General features: G+C 39.5%; 7 protein-coding genes and 1 non-coding gene across 13 annotated transcripts in view; 3 read left to right on the top strand and 5 right to left on the bottom strand.

Annotated features, from left to right (window-relative positions):
* Nucleotides 1–289, bottom strand: part of LOC104809587 (protein FREE1-like) — a 4,277-nt gene extending 3,988 nt beyond the window's left edge. The window contains exon 1 of the mRNA XM_010535620.1: nucleotides 4–289. Within this exon, the coding sequence (XP_010533922.1) occupies nucleotides 4–180 (177 nt within the window). The 5' untranslated portion in view covers nucleotides 181–289. The remainder of the gene's footprint in view (nucleotides 1–3) is intronic.
* Nucleotides 290–793: 504 nt separating this feature from the next.
* Nucleotides 794–2,672, top strand: LOC104809551. 2 transcript variants are annotated; one of them, XM_010535579.2, is made up of 3 exons: nucleotides 796–1,149; nucleotides 1,711–2,014; nucleotides 2,093–2,672. In XM_010535579.2, the coding sequence occupies exons 1-3, from the start codon at nucleotides 1,087–1,089 to the stop codon at nucleotides 2,569–2,571; spliced, it is 846 nt and encodes a 281-aa protein (XP_010533881.1). In that variant the 5' UTR covers nucleotides 796–1,086; the 3' UTR covers nucleotides 2,572–2,672. The 2 variants fall into 2 exon arrangements, with proteins under 2 accessions (XP_010533871.1, XP_010533881.1); XM_010535569.1 differs by having other exon boundaries at nucleotides 794–1,149; nucleotides 1,711–2,672.
* LOC104809562 (rac-like GTP-binding protein ARAC5) lies at nucleotides 2,648–5,331 on the bottom strand. Of its 2 annotated transcripts, XM_010535600.2 has the most exons (8): nucleotides 4,939–5,331; nucleotides 4,353–4,440; nucleotides 4,160–4,269; nucleotides 4,000–4,063; nucleotides 3,757–3,821; nucleotides 3,570–3,635; nucleotides 3,376–3,495; nucleotides 2,648–2,966 (listed from the first exon to the last, which is right to left on the bottom strand). In XM_010535600.2, exons 1-7 carry the CDS (start codon nucleotides 5,035–5,037, stop codon nucleotides 3,397–3,399), a joined length of 591 nt encoding a protein of 196 aa, XP_010533902.1. In that variant the 5' UTR covers nucleotides 5,038–5,331; the 3' UTR covers nucleotides 2,648–2,966; nucleotides 3,376–3,396. The 2 variants fall into 2 exon arrangements, with proteins under 2 accessions (XP_010533902.1, XP_010533894.1); XM_010535592.2 differs by lacking the exon at nucleotides 2,648–2,966 and having other exon boundaries at nucleotides 3,014–3,495; nucleotides 4,939–5,330.
* A 1,866-nt stretch (nucleotides 5,332–7,197) lies between these two features.
* Nucleotides 7,198–11,481, bottom strand: LOC104809535 (synaptotagmin-2). 4 transcript variants are annotated; one of them, XM_010535550.2, is made up of 12 exons: nucleotides 11,203–11,481; nucleotides 10,669–10,767; nucleotides 10,518–10,568; nucleotides 10,319–10,442; nucleotides 9,758–9,876; nucleotides 9,579–9,680; nucleotides 8,949–9,023; nucleotides 8,757–8,833; nucleotides 8,424–8,670; nucleotides 7,899–8,249; nucleotides 7,657–7,788; nucleotides 7,198–7,568 (listed from the first exon to the last, which is right to left on the bottom strand). In XM_010535550.2, exons 1-12 carry the CDS (start codon nucleotides 11,311–11,313, stop codon nucleotides 7,437–7,439), a joined length of 1,620 nt encoding a protein of 539 aa, XP_010533852.1. In that variant the 5' UTR covers nucleotides 11,314–11,481; the 3' UTR covers nucleotides 7,198–7,436. The 4 variants fall into 4 exon arrangements, with proteins under 4 accessions (XP_010533852.1, XP_019057451.1, XP_010533860.1 ...); XM_019201906.1 differs by lacking the exon at nucleotides 11,203–11,481 and adding an exon at nucleotides 10,949–11,028; XM_010535558.1 differs by lacking the exon at nucleotides 11,203–11,481 and having other exon boundaries at nucleotides 10,665–10,710.
* Nucleotides 11,482–12,107: 626 nt separating this feature from the next.
* Nucleotides 12,108–12,191, top strand: TRNAL-CAA. The gene has a single exon. It is a non-coding gene; the product is annotated as a tRNA-Leu (tRNA).
* Nucleotides 12,192–12,883: 692 nt separating this feature from the next.
* On the bottom strand, nucleotides 12,884–14,771 carry LOC104809523 (thaumatin-like protein 1b). Its single transcript, XM_010535540.1, has 3 exons — nucleotides 14,593–14,771; nucleotides 13,790–14,501; nucleotides 12,884–13,416 (listed from the first exon to the last, which is right to left on the bottom strand). The coding sequence occupies exons 1-3, from the start codon at nucleotides 14,651–14,653 to the stop codon at nucleotides 13,188–13,190; spliced, it is 1,002 nt and encodes a 333-aa protein (XP_010533842.1). The 5' UTR covers nucleotides 14,654–14,771; the 3' UTR covers nucleotides 12,884–13,187.
* Nucleotides 14,772–17,675: 2,904 nt separating this feature from the next.
* Nucleotides 17,676–21,289, top strand: LOC104809488 (tubulin beta-5 chain). The gene is made up of 4 exons (XM_010535499.2): nucleotides 17,676–18,154; nucleotides 19,722–19,991; nucleotides 20,118–20,406; nucleotides 20,699–21,289. The coding sequence occupies exons 1-4, from the start codon at nucleotides 17,758–17,760 to the stop codon at nucleotides 21,084–21,086; spliced, it is 1,344 nt and encodes a 447-aa protein (XP_010533801.1). The 5' UTR covers nucleotides 17,676–17,757; the 3' UTR covers nucleotides 21,087–21,289.
* Nucleotides 21,290–21,744: 455 nt separating this feature from the next.
* On the bottom strand, nucleotides 21,745–23,660 carry LOC104809499. The gene is made up of 4 exons (XM_010535510.2): nucleotides 23,197–23,660; nucleotides 22,911–23,048; nucleotides 22,712–22,782; nucleotides 21,745–22,173 (listed from the first exon to the last, which is right to left on the bottom strand). The coding sequence occupies exons 1-4, from the start codon at nucleotides 23,488–23,490 to the stop codon at nucleotides 21,888–21,890; spliced, it is 789 nt and encodes a 262-aa protein (XP_010533812.1). The 5' UTR covers nucleotides 23,491–23,660; the 3' UTR covers nucleotides 21,745–21,887.
* Nucleotides 23,661–24,627: the final 967 nt, after the last annotated feature.

Genomic DNA, 24,627 nt, shown 5'->3' with positions numbered 1-24,627 from the left:
CGGGTAATCGCCGCCATAACCGCCGGTGTACGGAGGAGCCGAAGCATACGTGCCTCGGGTGAGATCCGCCGGAGTTGGCGTTGGAGTCGGGTTTGGATTCAGATTCGAGTCGGGATTCGGGTTAGAGTTTTGGAATTGAGCATACTGGTGATAATAGGAATTGTAGTCTCCTTGTTGCATCTGTGATCGGTGATCGGAAAATTCTCAGGCTTTGATCCGAGATTGCTTTGATCGGATGATCGGAGAGACGACGAAGCGTGTGCGGAAAGTGGAATACAGATCGAGGTCAAGTGAATATTCGGTCGGACTATAAATTTTACATTTCGGACACGTGGCAACATCTTCACCGTCGGATTAGACGCAAGTTGTTATCTTAAGCGCGACGGAAACGCAGCAGATGATTCCAGCGTTTGGCCTAAAACGTCATGTTTTTCTCAATCTCTCTGTTTCCATCCGTGAAAAACGGGATGCATTCCACCCATCATGCAACTTTCAGCGTAGTGAAGTTATATGGAAAATTCCGGATATTGTTTAAAATTTGAAATTCAATGGAAAAAGAGACAAAGTGACAAAATCAATTAAATTAGTTGTAAAATTATTATTTAAACTTTTCATATTATATTATCATTAGTATTGATTCATGGGCCTTAAACATTTTTAAGAATGAATACCTAGGACCAAAAAGCCCAATACTAGGCCCAATCGAGAGTTCGGTTAAGGCGTAAATACCGAAATAACCCTACGCTAAAAAAATCACGATTAGGGTTTTTATTTCCCTTTTCCTCCATGTGAACGACTTTGCCCAAGTCGGCGGATCTCAGATTCCACGCACGCGTCTTTATATACGGCCTTTACGCTTCTCTTCCGTTTATCAAATTCTCTCTCCTCTCTCTCTCGCTCTCTGCGAAGCGATTAGGGCTGAAGGTGCTACATTAGGGTTCCTGGTTTTCGTTTTGTGGAATCTTCGATTTCGTTTGTTTCGCCCCTTATATCTTGCCTGGTCTTCTGAGATTCCCTGCGTTGTTCGCTGAATCGAAACTAGGGTTACGGATTTCGTTTAGAATTAATCGGAGAAGGAAGAAAAAAATGTCGGGATATTTCCCTGCGAGGAACTGGGCGAACGGTCAGAACTTGGTCGAATCGACTAAGGTTTGTTGAGCCAAATCTGATTTCTTGCTCGGTTCTGTTTCGTAAACCTTTGGCTAAACCTGGGTTCCATATACTCTCTGACCTAAATTTTTTTGTAAAAAATGTTATGAACCTGTTTATTCCTCCGGTGAGTATGGTTAAATTGTGAGTGCGGGCTTGGTTTCGATATCGTATCTTGTTTTCTTCTAAGTGGTGGAACATGTTAGAACCTGAATTTGTTCTTGTTTCTTGCGTTGATGACGCCAATTATGCTTGTAGATCCATAAGGCTGGCACATGTATGTATATATGCATATTTGCATGTGCTGTTGATTTATTCCTAAGCCTAACGGTTGCGAATATGGGTCTTGAGAATCCAGCAAGTTGTGAGGTATTCTTCATGTAGCATCAGTTTGGTAGTTAAGGCTACCTGGAACGTGTATTCTTTGACTTAACATGGTGATACTTGTTCGGGCACTTGTGTATGGGGCATTTGTTGGTTAAATTTGTCATCTTTGTGCCCTGTTTGGATGGTGTTCCGACATGAGTGGGTGGTTAAATCCTCTATTCTGATGGATTAAAGATTGGAAGACTTAGAGTCGATCCCAAAAAGGCACACCGGAAAGAGAAGGAGAAGAAGGAGAAAAGGAAAGATAAGAAAGAAAGGCACGAGAAATCCAGAAAATGTCTGGAAAAGCTTGACAACAATCTTGAACAACAATATCTTCCTTTCAAGAAGATCCAAGACGAGTCCGAACAACGAGAGAAGAGTGGTTTGACAGAAGAACATGAGCAACCTCAGAATCTTTGTTATCTATCTGACGGGAGTCAGAGCAATAACAAGAGGAAAAGACAGGAACCACCTGCAGTTGATAGTCATATCAAAGGTTTGCCGTATGACTTCATGGACCAGAAAGTTGACGTGTTGTCAAATTTGTTCGTTGGCTCAATTTTTTATCTTTCAGGTAAACCGCTACGAATCCGGTTTGTCTTCAGAAAACCCAAAGAACCTGAGGCTGTGCCTCAAGAGGAACGAGTTTGCTCTCCTTCAGTAGCCCGAGACACCAATGTGAGTTGTGTCCCGAGTGGAAAGACCTCTGAAGAGGAAGAGAATCTGCCCTCGACTTCCCGAGGGGACGAGAGCATTGCAATTACCATTGACACCAAACGGAAAAAACACAAGAGGAGCAAAGAATCACGGTATAATGCATTGTTTGAGGGATGGGTTCCTCCTCCCCTTTGTCCTAGTGTGTTGGATATCGATGATGAAGATCAAGATTGGCTCTTTAGTAGTAAGAGGCAAGGACAATCTACTGCTGAAACAGTAGAGACAGACAAAGACATGACCATGAACTTGGTTAGTTCGGGAGATCCCCTTCGGCCTAAAGCTCAATTTTTGTCTGAAGTGGGCATCTATGCTTTACCCTATACGACCCCTTTTTGATGTTCCATTGCATTGATTCGTTGTTTTCCCGGCCTATAGCGACATAGCTCTGGTTAAAATTGTACAGTTACAGATCAATACACAATATCGATTTATCCTCACATTTTCTTTGGTTCTTAAGCTGATTGTGAATGGGTTCTGTTCGGTTTGTGTTGATGGAATTGAAACCAAACTCTGAAAGGAATCTAAAGTGGACAATTTAAGAGTGAACAGCCGAGAAAAGGGTTTGATGGGCGAGAAATATGATCCGACCAAAGTTGTGGAACCCATTCTTGAATCAATTTAACTTTTTGTATGTGTGCGCGTGTATATATTGGAACTTGAGCAAGTATGTGAATATCCTCGTATTCGGACACGTCAGATTCATCAGAGGAAACAGAGTGTTTTAACAATGCCTGCAAGACATGAAACTCAAATGTCAAAAGAGCCAACAAATGCAAACAGTCCATCCAGAAGCAATTTCATATTATCCAAATCATAGCTTAAAACGGCAATATTACAATGGAAATAATCACCTGCCGAATACAAAACAAATCCCCAGCAACAATGAAAAGAAGATTAGTCTACATAACCAAGTATTTCATCCTTCTTCCTTTTATCTCTGAGGTTATAAAATGCTCAAACTCACTAAACCCCTGGAAATCAGCTTCACCACCAACAAGAGTTGAAGAAAAAAAACGAGCAAGCTATACAAAACGCTGGGCCGATGATAATAAGTAAACAGGGTACGTGATGAACAGCCAAGAGAAGAGGTTTCTGAATTCATGCCAACTTTTTTTCAGATTTTGTTTCTTCTTCTTTTACCTATATGTTTTTTTCAAGTGATCACAAGAACGAGCATCGGTTCTTGTTCTTTTTCTTCTTCTTCTGCTTAGGAGGTTGAAGCACAACTTTAATGGCGGCGTCAAACACGGCCTTCACGTTCTGTAAACGCAAATGTGGCATTAGAACTTCATTCTTTCGCAAAGATTCAATGTGACGGATTCACTCATGCGTACCTGCTGAGTTTTTGAACTGCATTCAATGTAGACTGGAGCCCCAATCAGTTTCCTTAGTTCTTCACCCTTCATTATTCCATAAAAAAACAAAAAAAAAGGGGGGGGGGGCAAAAATTAGGCATATTGAGAACAGAGAAAAGACAGAATTAACATTCAAAGAATGTCGGGTTCCAATCAATTTCCTTACCTGGTTTGTAGTAATCGGCACCGCACCAGGATGGTCTATGAAGAACTGTTTGTCATCTCGAAGATCTGACAATACCAAAACACAAAAACAAAATGACAATCTCCTTCAATGATCAAAATTAATCAAGAAAGTTGCTCAAGTGACAAGAACAGCAGATCAAGATTACTTATAGTATGAAGCTCCTTATGATCTATTTTTTTATTATCAGGGAAGATTTCTGGATTAAGGACAAGGGAAAGATACCAAGTTTTGTTCCAACGAGAATAATTGGAACGCCAGGAGCATAATGCCTGAGCTCGGGGATCCACTGCAACAAAGCATGGAAAGCAAATCAAATTAGAAAGGTGATTTCGTTCAAATATAATCCATAACGAGAAGAATATCGGAGTGAAATGAGCAAAACCTTCTTGGCAACGTTCTCATAACTGGCCTTGCTAATAAGTGAGAAAGCAAGAATGAATACATCCGCACCACGGTAACTCAATGGCCGTAGCCTGTTGTAGTCTTCCTGACCTGCTCGAAAACCCGAGAAGTAAGTCAAGCACGAAACAAGAAAGTTTCGGGGATAAACCCGAAAAGGGTTTCAGACGAATTACCAGCAGTATCCCACAATCCAAGATTGACTGTGTTCCCATCAACCACCACATTTGCACTGAAGTTGTCGAAAACAGTTGGAACATAGTCCTGTCAATCAGACACAAGCTGCAGATTAAGCTCTAAGTGAACAGCAGATTTGAGTTCGATGATCAGTTCTCAGGAAATGTTCTCAATCCAAGCGGGCGATGTGACCAATGAACAGAAGAATTCAATCCAGAGTAAGCATCAAAATCTAGAGAAAACATCAATTTTTTGAAACAATACTAACAAAAACAACAAGATTTATCAATCAAAAACCATCGATTTTGACAAGATGGTCCAAAGATATTCAGTGTACAACATATTTTCAGATGATCGACCATAATCCTCCTGAAGAACAACATCAATTTTTGAGCCAAACAAATTCGAACAATGGCAAACAGGCAAATTCAGATAATGAAAACATTACATTTCCTAAAACCAATTTGACAGAAAAACTTCCAGATCATATATCTACATTCTTCAAATATTCTCTAGACCCCCAAAAAAGATTTAGCAACAAGAACCAGAAAGAGAAATTGGCAAAGAAAAGAAATTTAGAATTACCGTGGGAAAAGTGTTGCTGGTGTAAGAAATCAGCATGCAGGTTTTTCCGACAGCACCATCGCCGACGGTGACACACTTTATGAATCTCGACGCGCTCATCTCCGCCGCTACGCCGCCGGATCCAGAAACCCTAAAAAATCTCTATGAGTCCCAACTCAAACCTTCTTCTTCCTCCTTCAAATCCCCGCCATTTCACAAGAACCCCCAAAGACGAAACCTTTTCTCACCCGCTCGCCGGACCCTAATCGAATTCGAACGCGAGGCTTCAGAATCTGATGAACCCGAATCGCAGAAACGGGGAAATTTCAAAATGGCGAGAGAGTTTGGAGAAAAAAGATTTGCCTTTTCTATCTTTTTGGCGGTTGGAGACATTGAGATGAGCTATACATACAACCTTAGGCCAGCTCATTCAACATCTTTACCTTATCATACACACTCGCCATTTTTTTTCTTTTTCGGGAAAATATAAATAAATTATGTATTTGTCCAAATGCATAGGGAGAATGAGAAAAAAAATTATAAGACTTTTTGAATAATTAGAAAAATTTTGTTATTTTTAAACTATCAATTTTAAATGATTCGAGTTAATAATATACTTTTAAAGTGTATTTCTTATATGTGAATATATGATTGTTGACTGGATCTTGCTTAATTTTAAAATTTTCACTTTTTTTAAAAAAATATTTTTTTCAAATTAGCCAAAATAATTGATATATTTTTCAAATTTTAACATTTAAAAAATATTTGTTGGTCTCCCAAATATATGTATATTTTGGGTAATTCAACGCATTACTATTTAAACGTATGTATGTATTAGGTACATCAACACGTAATTAATCAAATTACTATTTACTCTGTCATTCGTTTTTCTATTTTTTTATCATTAATTTTATTTACCTATTTCAGAATATATAATTTTTTTGGCATGTAATGAAAAATGCAAATTCAGCAAAATGAATTAACATATCACATATCTCTACAATATAAAAAAAATGTACCAAATGCTTCAAAATATGACCTAAATTGTTAATAAATCCTATGTTCATAATTATATAATTGTGTGTGTGTGTGATTTTAATTTTTAATGGCTCTAAACAAAACAAGAACAAAATTATATAATAAATAAAATATGACATGGAGTGTCCATAAAAAATAGAGGGAGGCATGAAAAGAGTAATTGAAGGAATATCCATAAAAATATTATACGAAGGCATATTAAAGGAGAAATCATTATGGACGTGCGAGGCAGTGTTAGTGTTACGGCACTATTTTCATTTTCATTTAATTTAAGTTGTTTTTATGTATATTTTTATTTTACTCTTCAATCATATCGGAAATGAAAATGTCTGGAAACGTGCCAAACTCTAATTTAGCTCATCTCCCGATCGTGACACGACACGTCATCATTTGTCCCTCGGCTACATATGTATATGTATATTAAAAAATTTCATATAAATACAGTAAAAATATTAGAAAAAATATGAATTTTAAACTTTCGGAAAAAAAAATACTAATTATTCAGTCAATTGTTTTTATACAAATATTATGTTAATGTCACGGTATCAACGTTTGTATGTAATTTAAACATGTCCGTAACTCTGAGTTTGCTGAATACATACATACATACATACATACATACATACATACATACATACATACATACATACATACATACATACATACATACATACATACATACATACATACATACATACATACATACATACATACATACATACATACATACATACATACATACATACATACATACATACATACATACATACATACATACATACATACATACATACATACATACATACATACATACATACATCTTTTTGGTCAAATACAAGGAAAAGAGTTAGATGAATGTCTTTATACATGTTTCGAGTTAAGAAAATTCCAATTCTATAGATGAATGTCATATTTTATGTATAATTAATATTCGAATAGAAATATTTTGGGAAGTCACGTAACAAAATTAATATTTGAAATATAAAAGAGGGATTATAGACTAGTGGCACTAATTGCGCAATTAAGGGGAAGATATGAGCTAACCAATCATCATAAAGGGGTTAGCTCCATCATCCATGTGCCTGCCCTTACCAGCTCTCCACCAACTGTTGTCTTTTTCATCATTATCATTATTATTAAACACCCTTTGTATTTTCTATTTTGCAAATTATTATTTATGTTTTCTAAATTCTTATCATTAGGTTACATGACAAATTAATAATGAAAAGGTTGAAATTTGTGAGAATAAATTATATATTATCATTGACGACAATCCTAAGTTTGTACAATTGACCCATAATACTTGTGTTCACTAAAGGCCCATTACAAGGCCCATTATTGTCGAGGCCCATTGCTATGGCCCATTATGATGAATACCCCCGAATGTTCCATAGACAGAAATTTCATTTGGAATAAGATTTGCCAAAACGGTGTTTATTGTGAACTCTAAAGAAGAAGAAGAAGAAGAAACCATATTGTGATCAAGAAGAGGTCCGCCATTGAAGCTCGATCTGAATTCGGCCATTCTTGGAATCGATTAGATGATACTTCTCGTTGATCCTTCGGTTGGTCACAACGTCAGCAAGGTTAATCACCACGTAACCAAGAGTTTCCTGTTCAAATAAACCATGTTCTTCATTACAAGTTCTCTGCAGTTGTCCGAACAGCATCATCAGATCTGAAGAAGATGAGGTTTCTTACCTTTGGACGAATCAATCCCATCCGTGAAGAAGTGCTTATGACTTCGACGTGAAGCTTATCGTTCGTCGGCGGCTCGTCCAACGTGAACTGGAAGTCTTCGTCCCACCTCGGATCTCGGTTTTTCTTTACACGCTGCAATCAAGAACACGTTGAATCGTCGATATAAGGCAAGAAAAGATGATGTCTTTGATGTCTTTGCGAGGAAAAGGAGCAATTTTTATGAAGTTTTTCCATAGACGTACCCTGGTTTTTCTCTCCTCTCCTCTGAACAGCAGCCGGACGTAAGGATTCGTGTGATATTTCCCTTCTACTTCCTCAGCTTCATGTACGATAACCACGAGCAATCCACCGCCGGAAGGTGTTCCGTCAGGTGCCTTCTCTACTGCACTTGGATCGTCCAGGTTGTCTGGAACAGCATCCTCCTTGAAGGGTTTGTACTCCACCTCCACCACGAGCTGCCCACGTGATTTCTCACTCGGGGGTTCTTTCGGGTCCATTGATTTCAACAGTTCAAGGGTCATAACTTTCGGCTCCTCAGGCTTAAGGTCTTTTAAAGGGATCACGTTCATTCCTATCTTATCATGTTTCCCAACCTGCATGAACAAAAAATCGGCTAGAACAACATCAACAGGCCAAGCCATGGATCTCCAAGAAAAGGGCATCATCATATGAGAGCTTAATAGTTTTATGATGACAGCGTTCAATAGTTTGATAGGAATTGTGTGCATACATATAGGAGAAATGTATGTTTTATACAATAGATTTACCTGTTCCCAGTCATAGACAATCAGCTGCAACTCTTGGCTGTCTGGATCTTTCACGACCATGTTGAACTCCTCGTTCCATTCAGGGTTCAGGTTACTGTGTTTCACGACCGTTTTCTTGCCTGGAACCTTGTCCCCGGTTAAGGTTAGCTTCACATAAGGGTCTGAACCTCCAATAAGATCCTTCTTCTTGAGTTTAATCGCCTTTATAACCTTCACATCGAGTATCCCAACCGGTTTCATCATGGCTCTGCAGGTCATGAAATCGAAATTTAGCAAAATTCTGTGGCAAATACATTCAAGTGATAAAATGAACGAGACATGAGATCAAAGTACTTAGAAGGATCCATTATCTGCACATTCAAGGTCTTTGGCCACAGGTACATGTTTGCAACCTGGTCTTTAATCAGTTCCTATAGTGACAAGGAATCCAAGAAACCCAAAAAAAAAAAAAGATTTTCCCGAAGTGGTAAGTTTTCGATTTTCGACTTTGGATCAGAAGAAAAAGATGCAAGTTCAGAAACTTACCTGCACAAAACCATATAAGCCAGGAATGGCCATGACATCTATGCCCAGTAACTTCAGTCCGAAATCAACATGTGGCTGCAGAACAATTTGAAGCGACCAGAGATGTAAAAAACTAGATGGAATCTTGAACTAGGAGTGGGCGTACCTGCGGGTTTTCGAATACCGATTTCATCGTTATCCGGCCACCAACAATGCCAAAGAAGGGTGTGGCGAGGCGAGGAACCCGGACCATGGGTTTGAGTTCGGGTTTTTACGAACCACAACGGGTTACCCGCGGGTACAGTTACTTAGCAGTGAAATGGCATTTAAATCATACTTTGATTGTATTCACAATAATACCCAAGTAGATTTTAGTGTAAAAGTGCCATTATACCCTAAAATCAACTCGAGATGATAAAAGTTTGGTCATTTTTGTGGATTTGGATACCGGCTTTCGACCATTGATACTAGGTAACGGGTACCCGAGTCTGACAAAGCCGAGACTGAGATAGGTCCACCATGAAACCCGTGGAGAAGAGGACGAGACCAGATACCTAAGAACTCGGTACTCGACCCGTGCCTACTCCTACCTTGAACATATCCCTTTTGTTTTGCGGTTTTAAACCAAAAAAAAAACAAACATCGGGATACCTTAGACATGAGGGACACGGCTATATTGGCGAAACACGGGAAAGATGGGACCAATGGCTTCAGAGTGATCCTTGGAGTGGCAAAAACTTGCAAATCTACCACCTGAATCGTCACAAATCATTTACATGTTTTCTTTACAGTTTTACTGTGATGAAACCGCCATTAAAAAAAAAGGTTACCTGAACAGTGGCTTTGAGCCCAAAGGCTTTAGCTGCAACAAGAACATTAGGGTTCCCTGCCCACTTCATTGACAACTCCATGATCAGTTCTTTGTCATCAGTTGAGTAAACCTTAATTCCTGCACTGAGATTAACCAATGATTAAGGCAAACCCACAAGAATTTCAACTACAGATACCTATCATAATGACCTACAAAGACAGAAATACGTAGAAGCATTGGTTTATACAGATTCATTCAAACAAGAACAACGTTACATTATGTTACAGTACAGATTAAAAATTCTAAATCAAGGGGATTATCTTAGTTTTTTACACATGTTGTAAACAAATCACAACAAACTAGTTAGGATTTTGTAACAGAAGTGGACATAGGTCCGATATATTAGATTTTCGGGTTATCCGAAATCCAAACCCGAACATCTCAGGCAACACAAAGATATTATCTAACCTGATCACATATCATATATTGTTCGGGTACCCTGACTCACGGGCCAAGTCGGGTATCCGAAATTCGTTTTTTTTTTCCAGTCCGAGAAAAGAGAAGAAGGGAAAGATAAAACCTTGGAAAGTAGGAGGTAGTGAACCCAAGGTGAGCTTCTCAAACTCTACAGAGTCTATTCTGTACTGTGGAGTTTGCTCATCAATCATAGGCTTCGCCATTGCCATCACCATCTTACATATCGCCTGAAAATTTTCGATTGAAGAAGCCATTATTAACATTAACCATTCATCAACACCGGAAGAGAAGAGAGTTTTTACCTTGTTTAGATAAGGCCACATATTCTCAATGAGCTTGTTAAGCCAATCAATCTTCAAAAGGAAACAGATTTGTTACACAAAAACCACCACAGTACTCAATCAAATTATATCATGGTAAGTAAAGATTGTGTATATATATAAACATACATACACGATCGAAATCCGGATTTTTCACCCACAGCGGTATTTCAGGAAACATTCTCCCCAGGCTCTCTGCCTCTAACTCCACTAAAGGTCTGATTTCTGGATCCTGAAGGATTCAAACAAATATGTATCTGTGAACCCAAATCATCAAGAAGAGAAAAACTTCACTGCATTACTTCATATAACAGAAGCAAATATCACTAAGAAAGCATTAAAATCATGCCCAACATACAAAAACCCAAATGTTTTCATAAAGAAAGCCCTACAGAAACATCATGTGTTCTTACACAAAACAAGAAACAATTTTCTTGTTTGAGAGGAACATAAGAGTGATCCTTGATCTGTTCTCGGCATAGAGCGAATGAGAAATAACTTTCCTTATCTGATAGTCAAAACGAGTGGGCCAACAAGACATTACAACAGGAATCTGTCTGATTCGAGACTCAGAAAGATATAAAGAATCGAAGGAAAAGAAATCATGAACGCATTAAACAAAGAACAAATAAAAAAACAGAAGCAGAAATGGAGAAAAGGAACATGCCTCGACATCAGTAGGTTGGGAATAGATGAAAAAGTAGTAGCCAATCACGATCCCAATCGTCGTACCCACGCAGAAACCAAACGCGCCCAACATCGTGCTGATTATACCCATCTCTCAAATCCCTAGAAAAATCGCCGATTTCTTCTTCCTCGAAGCTCGATAGCAAAATCCGATCCAAACCCGGATGATCAAATCGCATTAAAAACCTAGAAAACGACGAAGATCAGGGCACATCTACATGACATTGTCGTTAATGAGAGAGATAAAGAGAGAGGGGGAAGAATGCCATTTATGAAGAAATAAATAGTTTCACGTGGCCAATAGCAAAGCGTTTACGTTAGTACCACACCATTGATCTTCTTCTTCGACTTGAGAGTGATTTCGATTCGGTTCCTGTTGAAGAAAACAAATTCGAACGGATCCGAAAGGAAATGTTCAAGCGAGCGCTGTGTACGGACTAACGTCCACTTGTTTGATCGTGGAGAAGTAACATTTCTCGCTACGGATTTTGACATCTTTAAACGCCTAGTATTAGTAACATACATACACTACACACACATAACAGCCATATCTGTATTACTAATTAATGAAATTATACACACACACACCATTATTATTATTATTATTATTATTATTATTATTAGACAGGAGTAAGTTTTTTTCCGATAACTTGTACTCTAAGTAATCTCGATTTCATTGTTTTGGGCCTCAAGATGGGCCTTTTAGATTAAAGGAGTTCCACTGAGCCCATTCATGAAAAGGCCTTCTTAGGAAAGGCAACAACCCAATCTAATCTATACGGCCATATTAAATTAAATTTACCAAATTACCAATTTCATGACAGATTTGTTTTTAATTTAATATATTATTTTCTCAGATTTCCTTAGAATTTAACGCTATCATCAGTCAGGATGGCCGAGTGGTCTAAGGCGCCAGACTCAAGTTCTGGTCCTCGGTAGAGGGCGTGGGTTCAAATCCCACTTCTGACAAATATATATCTTTTCAATTTTTTTTATTTTTGTTATCTTTTAAATTTTATTGGCTCTGATTTATTATGGGAGATTTGGATCAAATTTCTTCGATTTTAGTAATATATTTTTATTTTTGATTGTATATCGATATACTTGGATATTCTATTTTTTTATTCTCATGATATTCTCATAATATTTTATATATTTGGATATCTATGAGAGATCTCTAAGAGAATGATTAAAGAAAAGAAAGATGAATGACAAACGATGTGAAAGCAAGGGGTAAGTGATACAGATATTTAAAATTTAAAAAATATATTTTATAAAAGAGTAAAGTTTCTTAAAATTAAATAACTTTTTTACGATTTGTATTTATCAAAATCTATCGTCAAGCCGAATTTTGAAACCCCCAATGACCCAATGAATGGTCTCTCTCTCATCAATTTCTTTTCCCATCAAATTGGAATTTTCAATACAGTTATTTTCGGTGGCATAATCTAATAGATACCATTAACTTATCGGTTGCTCGCCACTCGTTTATTTCACTTCTCTTTCAATTGGGCAATAATTATTTATATTCACGATGGGCCTCACGTGGTCATATAAAAAAAACTTTATTTTATAATTTTATTATGTAATTGTTTTGCTGTCACGTTACGCCCACTAGCAATTATATATATATCATTTTCATTTTCTGGATCTCCAACCAATATGAATAACATCGCCACCTACTACGCCAATAATTAAATTAAACAAACTAATTATACAGAGTTTAACCGATAATCCTAATCATATATTTTTAATTAAAAAACAAAATACAATTCTTATTATCCCCCCATTCTCACCCCCACGTGTTCCGCTTCCTCACCCCGAAAGGGAAGGGGGTATTTTGGTAAATTAAACTATCAACAAACTTTCCCGGTGTGCCTTTCAACTATGACTCAATCCACGTAGCATTCCGGAAGTCACATGGGGGGCCCAATCATTGGTCACCACGTGGCAGTCACTGAATGGTCAGAACAGCCGCCATACCCGACAAAATGCCAGCAAGAGAGCAAGCGTGCCGGCACGGGTCGAGATACTCAATCGACACGTGGACGGTGACGATGCACCGCTCTCGTCAAAAGCACCTTCGTAGATCATCGAAGTATCCATCGGCGACCACGTCGCCGTTGTCGTCGGAGTCTGAGTAGCCGGCGACGTTCCCGTCGGCTCCGTGCCCTGTCCTTGTAATGATTTCTGACTACAAAAGGGTAAAAAGGTCATATAACGGTTAGTCGCTCGGACCACGTGTCATCTCATGATTGGGTTATGTCAAACTCCGTTACGGATCCATATCCTGATGAATTCATATTGTGGGGAATAGCAACCGGGGGTAAAATAGGAACATCTGACCAAAAATATCTTCGAAAAATCTAAATATAAAGATATTAAAGCGATCTGTTAAACAGAGGAACGTGAAATGCCGTGCAATATATTTTTATAGGCCTAAAATACCCCCATAAAAATGCGACTGATCATTATAATATTAGGCTATTACTTGAGAATTGAGATTAGTGAAAAGATTAGTGGGTTAAACACAGCGGTTAGGCGGAGGGTTAGTTTGGGTAATTCACCTGGTGTTGGGAGATGGGCAGAAGGTGATGACGTAATCCGGGGACTTGGCGCATGTGAATGTGCTGGTCTTGTCGTCGTAGGCGTAGCTGTAGGCGCGTGGGCACGCGCTCTTGAAGATCTGCGAGTACGACGATGGCTTGCAAGTGTCCGGCGATGCATATGCGCCGCTGCAGCAGTACTCCGGTCGCCGGAAAGCCTCACACGCGCTCTTACACGCCATGGCCTCCGGAGATTTCTCCCCTCCGCCGACGGAGGAGACGCGGAGCTCCGACGGGCAGGAACCGTTCAGGTCGACGATGCAGCCGGTGGAAGTGCAGTTGTCGCCGGAGCCGCCTTGAGGGGCGACGAGCATAGGGAGGTTGTAGCCGTCGACGAGGCTGACATCATAGAAGTCGAGTCCGCCGGATCCGTCGAGGGTGAACTCGGCGAGTGACGCCGGAGGGGCTGCGCCGGCGCCAGAGCACTCGAGTTTTCCGGAGCCGCAGTCTCCGGTGGCGCAGGAGAATTTCCCGGTGGCGGAGTCGGTGAAGCAGAGGGTCCTGCCCCAGAAACGACCGCCCCACGACGACGGCGCGTTGATCATACGCGTCTCACCCTTCTGGAGAACGAAGCCGGTGGTGGGGAGCGGAGGAACTCCGGCGTTGGAGAGAATTCCCGGCCAAACTGTGTAGTCGCATTTGTTCACTAAAGTGAAGCTCGTAGATGTGACCTCTACATGAAAAAAAAAACAGAAAAAAGAATTACAAAAAAAAAACCATAGTCACAGTATCAGTAACAACTGGAAATCGTTCATGAATCATACCCGGTACGAAGAAAAGTGAGAAAATGTGGAGAATCAATGGCAATGGCAATAGCTTGGCCATTGATGAAGAATCGAGAAGAAGAAGAAGAAGAATATTTTCTTTCTTTAATGAATTGTTTCTTCTTCTCCTTCTTCTTCGTTGCGAGAGCTTCTGAATGGGAAAATGTGATGGAGAAGCAGGGGAATGTATTTATAGACGAGATTCTGTGATTTTTACGTCTCCTTCTTACTTTCTTTTGTTTTTTTTTTTTTGGGGGGGGGGATTGTAGAGGAATGGATCTATCTAGGCGACGATGGACTCAAACGATACTTGCATCTACCATGTGAGGAGATAGAGACATTCACTCCCGATGGGGTATTTGTACACCTGATGACGTGGATAACATTAATGGATTTGGGCATTTAACCGTTGAGATCTAACGGCTAATAAGATTTTACTGCGGTGATATCTTGAAAACCCGCTTTCTTACAATATCTAAAATGATGAAACGCAAATGTCTAATAGAGACAAAAACGTGTTTTTTTTTAAATAAAAACATAATCAAAATTATAATTATTGACTAAATGGAATGGAGCGTGCACACAAAAACATTCGTGCAAAGAAATTCTTGCCTGCAAACAACTACCAGTAATTCCAATCTTAGTTTAAAAAAAAATGTGTTTACCCACACAAGACACAGATATTCATTTCCTATTCGACACTTTTTTTTTTTCCTGTTGATGAGATTTTTAAACACCTTTTCCATTTATTTGTATATATTTTTCGAAATTTCGAAAATGATTATATATCTGAGTCCGGACATCCTTAAATATTTCAGTATAGACAAAGCTTTTGACGAACGAGTGTTGTGAGACATTAGGTTTTACTCAAATCTCATTTCAAGAGATGCGAGTCATACCTGAAATCAACTACTCAATATACACACACACACACTTGGGACACATTGGAATTTTCAGATTATTTATTTATTATTATTATTATTAAATAACAGTGATGGAATTATGGGTAGTTTTCAGATTTCTTTTTTTTGGTTAAATGTGATTTAGTATTAAGTCGTATAGTTCAAAATTCTTACAAAACAGCCCCGTATTAGGTAATCATTGAGCAAGCTAATACAAAAAATCTCATGTGCAAGTGGTCAAAATAATTGGCAGTCAGTTGCCTACTTCCTTAGTCGTGTTGCGTTATCGCCTTCTAGTTCGTTCCGTCAAAAAGTACCAGTGTTCTAGAAGCATGTTGCTTGCTGATCCTGTCCTGCCCTTCACCGAAAGGAGATTGGTTTTCATCATGCTGTCGAGTTGTTGTTGCAGAACATGTGACGCTTTAGGGTCGTTCCGGAAGATTCGGTTGTTACGTTCACTCCAAAGAAGGTACACTGTGGCCTGCATAGTAGGAAAAAGTGTCTTGGAACAACCTCTCGGAACCAGACCATACGATGCCACGAGACCGTGGGATTGTTCGCACGGATTAGGTTCCAAGTTTTCGAGGTTGAGAAGTTGTGCTTGAATTCGCCAGTGTCTTGCTTCCATAGTACCATATCTTCTCCGAGTTCCGGTCTTGGCGGGTCAGTATCCATCAACGAGAACAGAAGTTGTTGGATTGTTTCTGTTCTAGCCGCCGGAAGTGACCAACCACCATTCTTGACCGCCTCTGCTACTTTTGCGTGCTTCGACAACCGTAACAGTCTCGGCCCAAACTCTCCTATATGGTCAATCAATGGTCCATGTGTTGTCCAGTCATCAAGCCAGAACTGAGTTGATTATCCATTCCGTACTAGTATTTTGATGAAGGAACGTGCTGTTTCCCTCATCGACAATAATTTCCTGAGATTCCAAGATGATGCTGTGGTTGCCTTTGTGTCCCAAAATCCCCGCTGCTTGAGTATATTCAGACGAGTCCAAGCTACCCACATAGACCATCAATATGCGTTAGTACACACTTCGGTAACATAAAGACCATACTCCATGAGTTTACAAGCCCATATATAACCGATGAAACAAGCAGAACCTTCCCTGCGTAGGAAAGGCTATTATTGGTCCAATTATCCAGCTTGCTTTGTATTCTCTCTATCAGCGGTCTATAGTCGTGCCTTGTGAGTCTTGTTGAACTTAGTGGAACCCCCAGATATCTCACCGGCATCCTTCCCCGTCGTAATCCCAACAATTCAGCAATATCAGTCTTTTCCTGCTCACAAATCCCAACAAGATAAATCTCAGATTTAGTTTTATTCATATGCAGTCCCTAGTAGTGAAATTAATATTCGGGACGATATTCCCTTAAAAAGGTTGTTTTAATGTCACCATTTGAGTTACGTATACATCACCCATCCATGTTTAGATTATGAACACGTCGAACATTAATTGTTATATTCTTATACAAATCGCAGCAATAAATTGACACAATTCTAGTTATTTTTTTTTATCGTAATCATTATTTTTTGAATTAGATATTTATTATAAACATGAAAAAATTTAGATAATTGGATTATATGGAATCATTTTCAAAACGATGTGATGTGAAAAATGAAAGAAAAGGGAGATAAAAAAAGGTTTAAATGGGACAAAAGTGATAATTAAGACCCCAATAATGGATAGCCATGCAATATTTTATTGCTTAAACCTAACGGCAAGCATTTTGTTGCATTGTATCATGACATTTGTTATCCCAATGTTGCCAATAATAATAATAATAATGAATATTTTAAAAGTTTTTATCCAACACAAGTTTTACATGTTATATGCGCATATGTATGTATATGATTTTTATTCTCTTGGCAAAAATAGGCCTTGTTGATAAAATCCATATCTTACATAGAATTGTATTTATTGTAAAATAAAAAAATGTGAGTATTGAATTGTTTGAATTTTTGTATTCGTCTTTTTTTAGAAATAAAAAATAAATTAATTATATCACAAAAGATTAAAAAAAGAAACAAGGGTGTAGGGTATACTCAACCACATGGAATCGAATCCATGGGGAGAGAGAAGGAGAGAGCTGGCAGACCCCTAAAAAAAAATCCCGCCTCTGTTTTTTTTTTTTTTTTTTTTTTTTTTTCCTCTCTCCTTCTCCCCCTCCCTGCCCTTCATATCCCCCCTCCTCTCTCCTCCATTTCTATCCTCTCTCTCTCGATCTCGATCCAGATCTCTACATCGTCTGCGCTCGCCATGAGAGAGATCCTTCACGTTCAAGGCGGCCAATGCGGCAACCAGATCGGATCCAAGTTCTGGGAGGTCATCTGCGACGAGCACGGCATCGATTCTACCGGCCGATACAGCGGAGACTCAGCCGATCTCCAGCTCGAGCGTATCAACGTCTACTACAATGAGGCCTCCGGTGGAAGATACGTGCCACGCGCAGTCCTCATGGATCTCGAGCCTGGCACCATGGACAGCATCAGATCCGGTCCCTACGGTCAGATCTTTCGTCCAGACAACTTCGTCTTCGGACAGTCCGGCGCCGGTAACAACTGGGCCAAGGGTCATTATACCGAAGGCGCCGAACTTATCGATTCCGTTCTCGATGTTGTTCGTAAGGAGGCTGAGAACTGCGACTGCTTGCAAGGTATACACGAATCGTGTTTCTCCGTTCGTTTGGTTTTCGTTACCGTTTTATTTTGCTCCCGTTGCATGTTTCCTGAAAATTCAGAAATCTTAGGGTCCTTGTATGAGAATGGAATTGGTGATGTTAGATTCTCGTTTTTTTATTTCATCTATGGCTTTGCTGTTTCTTATCAATTTTCGTGCCTGGTTTTCTGCATCTTTGATTTTCTCACACGCCTGCCTCGCTCTCGCCGTCATATAACTCTCATTTTATTTGGAAGCTAAGAGTAAGTATCAATGTTTCACTGATTGACGCGATTCGTTTACGTGGTTCGATATTCATATCCGTGTAGAGTTTTCAATGATCTCGAGTTGCGTCTTTTGGCCCATTCCTTTTCACGATTCTACAGGTTTGATCATTCCTCGTGATGAAACATCACTATGGTTCATAGCTACAAAAAGAATCACGATTGCAATATATTCATACCACGGTTTGAGAAGTTTCCTGCACCAACTAAATCACGGGCATTCGCATTTTGCGAATTTGTTGCATATTTCCCAGTCAACTAAACATTGGTTCCTCTGCAGATTTTTTGTTTGTTTCCTGTTTCTTTTGATTTTCATGTTCTTTGTGGGTTCTTCCTCAATAATTCATTCCATCAAAGCGCAATTGCGGTTCCTACATGGGAATGCGTGAGGATGTGATTTTTTTATTCAATTTACAAAAATTTATGAGATTGATTCGGTGTCTTGACTGTGACTTTTGAACAATCAGAGAAAATCCGTGGCTCCCACGATGAGATTTTTGTGAAATTTTATCGAAAATTTTATTTCACTTCTTGCATCTAGAGACTTTTTAACTGCGTCGGTAGTGTGTTGTGGACTCATACCAAAGTTTGCTCCACTTTTGTCGCGGTGTTACTGTAATTTTCGTTTAATGGCACTTTAGGAGGATAGTGACTTGATATTGTCGAGGTGAAACATGGTATTTTGTGCATTAATTTAATAGTGAAGTGGGTCAGCACCATTGTCTTTTCGTATTCATGACCACATACCAAGAAATCTTATCTTCATTTAAGTAAAACCCTGAAGTATCTCCCTGAATTATTGGATATGGACAAAAAGGGTCACGGTTTTACATTACCTCATATATGAATTTTTACTATTTTTTTTGGTAGATAACGAATTATGATCATATTCATACTTCTGGTAGTATATTGCCTAGAAACACTGAACTTGATTTTCTCGAAAGAGTTACCTCATAGTATCTCTCGTCTTTACCTTCTCATGACTCATCAGCACGCTCTCTCTGTTTTACTAAAGCTGGAACAGTTCCAGCAGGCAGATCTTTCTTGGCGGCTGCATTGGATTTTTCCGTCTTGCCATTGATGCTGTTTGTACGAGTCGTGCATCGGGTTAAAACCGGTGTAATCTTAGAACTACGAGATTTCTGTTCCATGTGGAATCGTTAATTTTATGTCACGGTTTGAACACATTTTGCTGTATTTAGATGCCATTTGACTATGGCGATTTTGTATACTGTCCTCTTTTTTCTTTCCGGGTCTGTCATATCTTTGTTCTTGATTCAGGTTTTCAGGTGTGCCATTCGCTCGGAGGAGGCACTGGTTCTGGAATGGGGACTCTTCTGATATCAAAGATCAGAGAGGAATACCCAGACAGGATGATGCTCACATTCTCTGTTTTCCCATCGCCAAAGGTCTCCGACACAGTTGTGGAGCCATACAATGCCACACTCTCTGTCCACCAGCTCGTGGAGAATGCCGATGAATGCATGGTCCTCGACAATGAAGCTCTCTATGACATCTGCTTCCGCACCCTCAAACTCAGCACTCCTAGCTGTGAGTATAGAGATTAGATCATATAAGATAACACATATAAGACATTTCCAAATTAGATATTTGTGTTAGTCCACATAATCATCATTAAAAAATGAATCCGACAAATATCTCTGTGGTGTTGTGCAGTTGGAGACTTGAACCACTTGATATCAGCAACTATGAGTGGGGTGACATGCTCTCTTAGGTTCCCAGGACAACTGAACTCAGACCTGAGGAAACTGGCAGTGAACCTGATCCCATTCCCTCGTCTCCACTTCTTCATGGTCGGGTTTGCTCCCTTAACCTCCCGTGGCTCCCAACACTACATCTCCCTCACTGTCCCAGAACTCACCCAGCAAATGTGGGACTCCAAGAACATGATGTGTGCCGCTGATCCACGCCATGGCCGCTACCTCACGGCCTCTGCCATGTTCAGGTAACCAATCCAACCCAATAATTATCATTATTTAGAAAGTTTGTTTGGGACATTTAAGTTAAACGGTTTAATCTATTAAAATTATGGGTTAAAGCGATGAACCCAATATGATTATACAGTATACACCGTAATCCAAATGGGTTGGACCGGATTACTCTTTTTGACATCTCTATATCTCTATAAACCCTGGTGCAGTTGTCAAATGGTTTAACAATTATGATCATACATAGGCTTGGGTCATTTTAATTAAATGGTTTTAATGGTTTTTGCATCTCTATATATCTATGTTAAGGGGAAAGATGAGCACGAAGGAAGTGGACGAGCAGATACTAAACGTACAGAACAAGAACTCGTCATACTTTGTGGAGTGGATACCAAACAACGTGAAATCGAGCGTATGTGACATACCGCCGAAGGGGATAAAGATGGCGTCGACGTTTGTGGGGAACTCGACATCGATACAGGAGATGTTCAGGAGGGTGAGCGAACAGTTCACGGCTATGTTCAGGAGAAAGGCGTTTCTGCATTGGTACACGGGCGAAGGAATGGACGAGATGGAATTCACGGAGGCAGAGAGCAATATGAATGATCTTGTGGCTGAGTACCAGCAGTATCAGGACGCCACTGCTGACGAGGAAGGTGAGTACGAGGATGAAGAGGATGGATACGAAGCTGCTTGATCCGAGGATGAGATTTAAAAAAAAAAAAACATTTGTGTGGTATGTCTCTCTCTCTCTTTTTTTGGCGTTTTGTTCTATTGACGCACTTAGATCTCTGGCCTTCTTTATATTTGCCGACTATATATACATATTTGTATGTATGCATGTATTTGTCACTGTTGAATTGGTGCGATATGGAATTTTTGTTTGTGTGTGATGTTTTTTTTTGTCGAGCATTGTAATAATAAGAATGTTAAGGTAGGGCTTGTTAAATTTTTTATTTTAGAAATGGCGACATAATATTTTTTAAAATTGCATTCATATTTGAAAGTGATGTCACACAGTAAAAGCATTTATGGTTAATTAATTCTAAATTTTGCAAAAAAAAAAAATGAAAGAAAAAGAAAAAAAAAAGTTCCGATAGGAAAAACAAATATTGATTTGCATTTCTAATGATATGAACTTTGAGTACTCGGCTTCCTTTTTGCTATATCTCTACGTTCTATTCGAATTTTGTTATAAAAATATTCATTTTATATCGAATCAAAATGTTAGATTATTTAATTATTTGATTTCAGTTTGAGTTTGATTTTTTCTAATTTTAAATATATCTCCACATATCCCACTCTGTTATGCAAAACTTGGAGGAATGTACAAAATAAAATAGGGACTTTGTGGGTGAGAGACCAAACCTACGACATTAAGTGCAAGTCTTTAGATCTCACTTCTGAATCAATTCTTAATTAGTTCTTAAGAATACAATGGGGACAATTCAGATTCAGAATCATTACCAAATAGAGAGATGCTGTTTTGGGCAAAAGACTACTTGGCTCTTGGTTTCTTAGATGCTCTGCTAACCAGGAAATCATCATCTGAATCATCATCACCTCGGATCTTCCGCTTCGTAGCAGTTGCTTTCCCGTCGTTCCCTTTCTTTTTCCCCGAAGAATCTGCCCGGGGCAGTTTCCCGACAGTTGCGGGTTTCGTGACCCTTCTGGGAGTGGATGAAGTTGGTTTTGCTGGAGAAGCGAACTTCCCACCCTTCATCTGTTTCTTCTCCAACACTTTCCTTGCTTCTACTACCGGCAGCAACCCAGACTCCATCATCCTGTCGTCACATTCAAAACCCGAAAAAAGTTTCAAACATAAATGATCAAGATCCAAGTGATGAATCAATCGTGAAGTTTGAATATTGAGTCCATACAAAAAAAAGCATTTCCGAGATCATTTTCTGCACAACAACTCCTTTGACAGAAAAGTAGGGAATCAGGGAATTCGTTCTGATGAGAACAATGTCCGTCTCTCAAGGATTTAAACCTATATAAACTCGAGAAGAAACTAATGCCAATCCAACAATGAAACAGAGGGATACAAGTAATTGCAAGATAAGAAGAAACAGGCAAAAAGCTCAAAATCGGTAGATGGCAGGGTCTTCAGCCTGAGAATAGCCAGACCATGAATGGATTACAGATTCAATTACGATTTCAAGAGAGCTTCCCCCTACGGTTTGTCCGAACAGCTTAACCAAAGGGGCATTGAACAATATGCGTAAACATTGAAGTTCCTTGTCCACTATAACCCAGGGAATGCACCATTGTCGTAAACCCATCAAAGAAAGCAGACAGAAAGGAACAGAGCAAGCTCACCAGATCTGTGCCATTTCGCTCGTAGGAATCTGCTTGTAGAGCGACTCGTAGAAAATTCTCAACGGATCTCTCTGAAATCACCAAATCCAACAATCCATCAAAGAAACTGAATTAACAACCACCCATCAGACAAGAGAGAAGCCATCAAGACAAAACTGCTTTGGCATCGTAAATTTACAGACAGAGAAATCAAAGATACCTCTTCAGGCTGGTCTCTCTTCTGACCAGGCAAATCATACATTTTCTTCTCCCTCTTTTTCACCTCTCCCTGTGTTGCTGCAGCTCTCTTCTTGCCCTCTTCTTCCTTCTTTATTTTCCTCTTCTTCAACTCTTTCTCCTAAACCCACAGTGCCATCATTACCATTCAATTCTACCATCAACACAACTAGTATTTCTTTGTGTTTACATCAATTTTCTCAGCATCCAAACAGAAGCTAAGAGTGTAAGCAGACACAGTCACAGAACAGAAAACGAAAAAGGAGAACCTTCTCGGCAGCAGCAGAGGAGTTCCTCCTTGATATGGGCTTATTATCGTCGTCTTCAACGTTCTCCTCCTTCTTCGCTGGTTTTGTGCGGGATCCAGAAAGCGAAGACCTAATGGGTTTGTCATCATCTTCATCATATTCTTCTTTCTTTACTTTCCTCGCCGCCGCCATCGCCGATCCGGCATTGTTGCCGCTGGCAGGTTTCTTCCTGATAAGGGAGCTCAAGCACTTCTCGTCAGCTTCGTCTTCTCCGACCTCCTCCTTCTTCACAGTCTTCACACCCTCAGACGGCATTTTCCGATTCAAAACAACGCAATCGATCGGAATTCAGTTCAGATTATCTGCTCGTTCTCGGCGAGTGAGACGAAACTGACGGCGGCGAGGAGAGTAGTGACTGGTGAGTGCTCTTTCTCCTCCCCGATTTGGTTTCTCGCCGTCAATTGTTGTGCCCTAATCCCTAAACAAGAGAACCATAAACGACGCCGTTTTCGGTTTTCCAAACGATAGAAAACAAACCATATCACTTAACCGGATCAGAATTCGAATTGGTTAACGGCCTTATATGAATGCTATTTTGTAATGTTTATAACTGATGGAAACCTCGTACTAAACTAAAGGTGTAGATATTTCAATTGATCTGATCTAATCTAATATTTTGATATCTCGACTTCGTCTTGGATCTCTAATTGATCTGATTTTTTGTTCCGTATATCTACGGATAAACTTAGAATCCCGATGATAAGAGTCCCACATCGTTATCGTTAGGAGAAAAGAAATTGAGATCAATATATAAGGAGGATCAAACATATTATTAAACTAGTTTTTGTAGTGGAATTAGGACATAACAATATCACTTGGTATCACCCTAACTCTCTGTTCTTCGGTGGATCTTTGATGGCCGCAATGCACTGATCGTCCTTGTCTAAAGGGACGATATTGATAAGAGTCCCGCATCAATGGAAGAGAGACACTTGGAACCAATATATAAAGAGGATCAAAGTTCCGCTCTTGTTCTAACTTTTGTGGTGGAGCTAGGACCAAACTATATCACCGAGATGCTCGGATACGGGGTTAGATACCTCGAAATCTCGGATCTCCGACCTGTACTAACCCTAATTTTAATAGATAAACTGAAATTTGATCTAATCCTAATTATAAATCACATGAAGTCTCACCGCAAGCAATTATCAGACATCCTAACTCTGCTACAGAATTATTTTTTTTAAAAAAAAAAAGATAATAGAACAAACAAACAAACAAACTAGCTACAAATGAAAAAGAAAACCCGAAGACCCTCACCTCAAAGCTGCTCGAGATCGATTTGTATGAATGGTCATACTCCATTGTTACACCACAAAACCTTTGCTCCCTCTCTTGCTGTCATCCTTTCGGGTTTTCCTCCTTTCCACCCGAGACCCCCCCCCCCCCCCC

Source organism: Tarenaya hassleriana, unplaced genomic scaffold (assembly GCF_000463585.1).
Source record: "Tarenaya hassleriana unplaced genomic scaffold, ASM46358v1 Cleome1, whole genome shotgun sequence".
In the NCBI taxonomy this organism is placed as follows: domain Eukaryota; kingdom Viridiplantae; phylum Streptophyta; class Magnoliopsida; order Brassicales; family Cleomaceae; genus Tarenaya; species Tarenaya hassleriana.
This window is presented reverse-complemented; position numbering and strand designations above follow the sequence as displayed.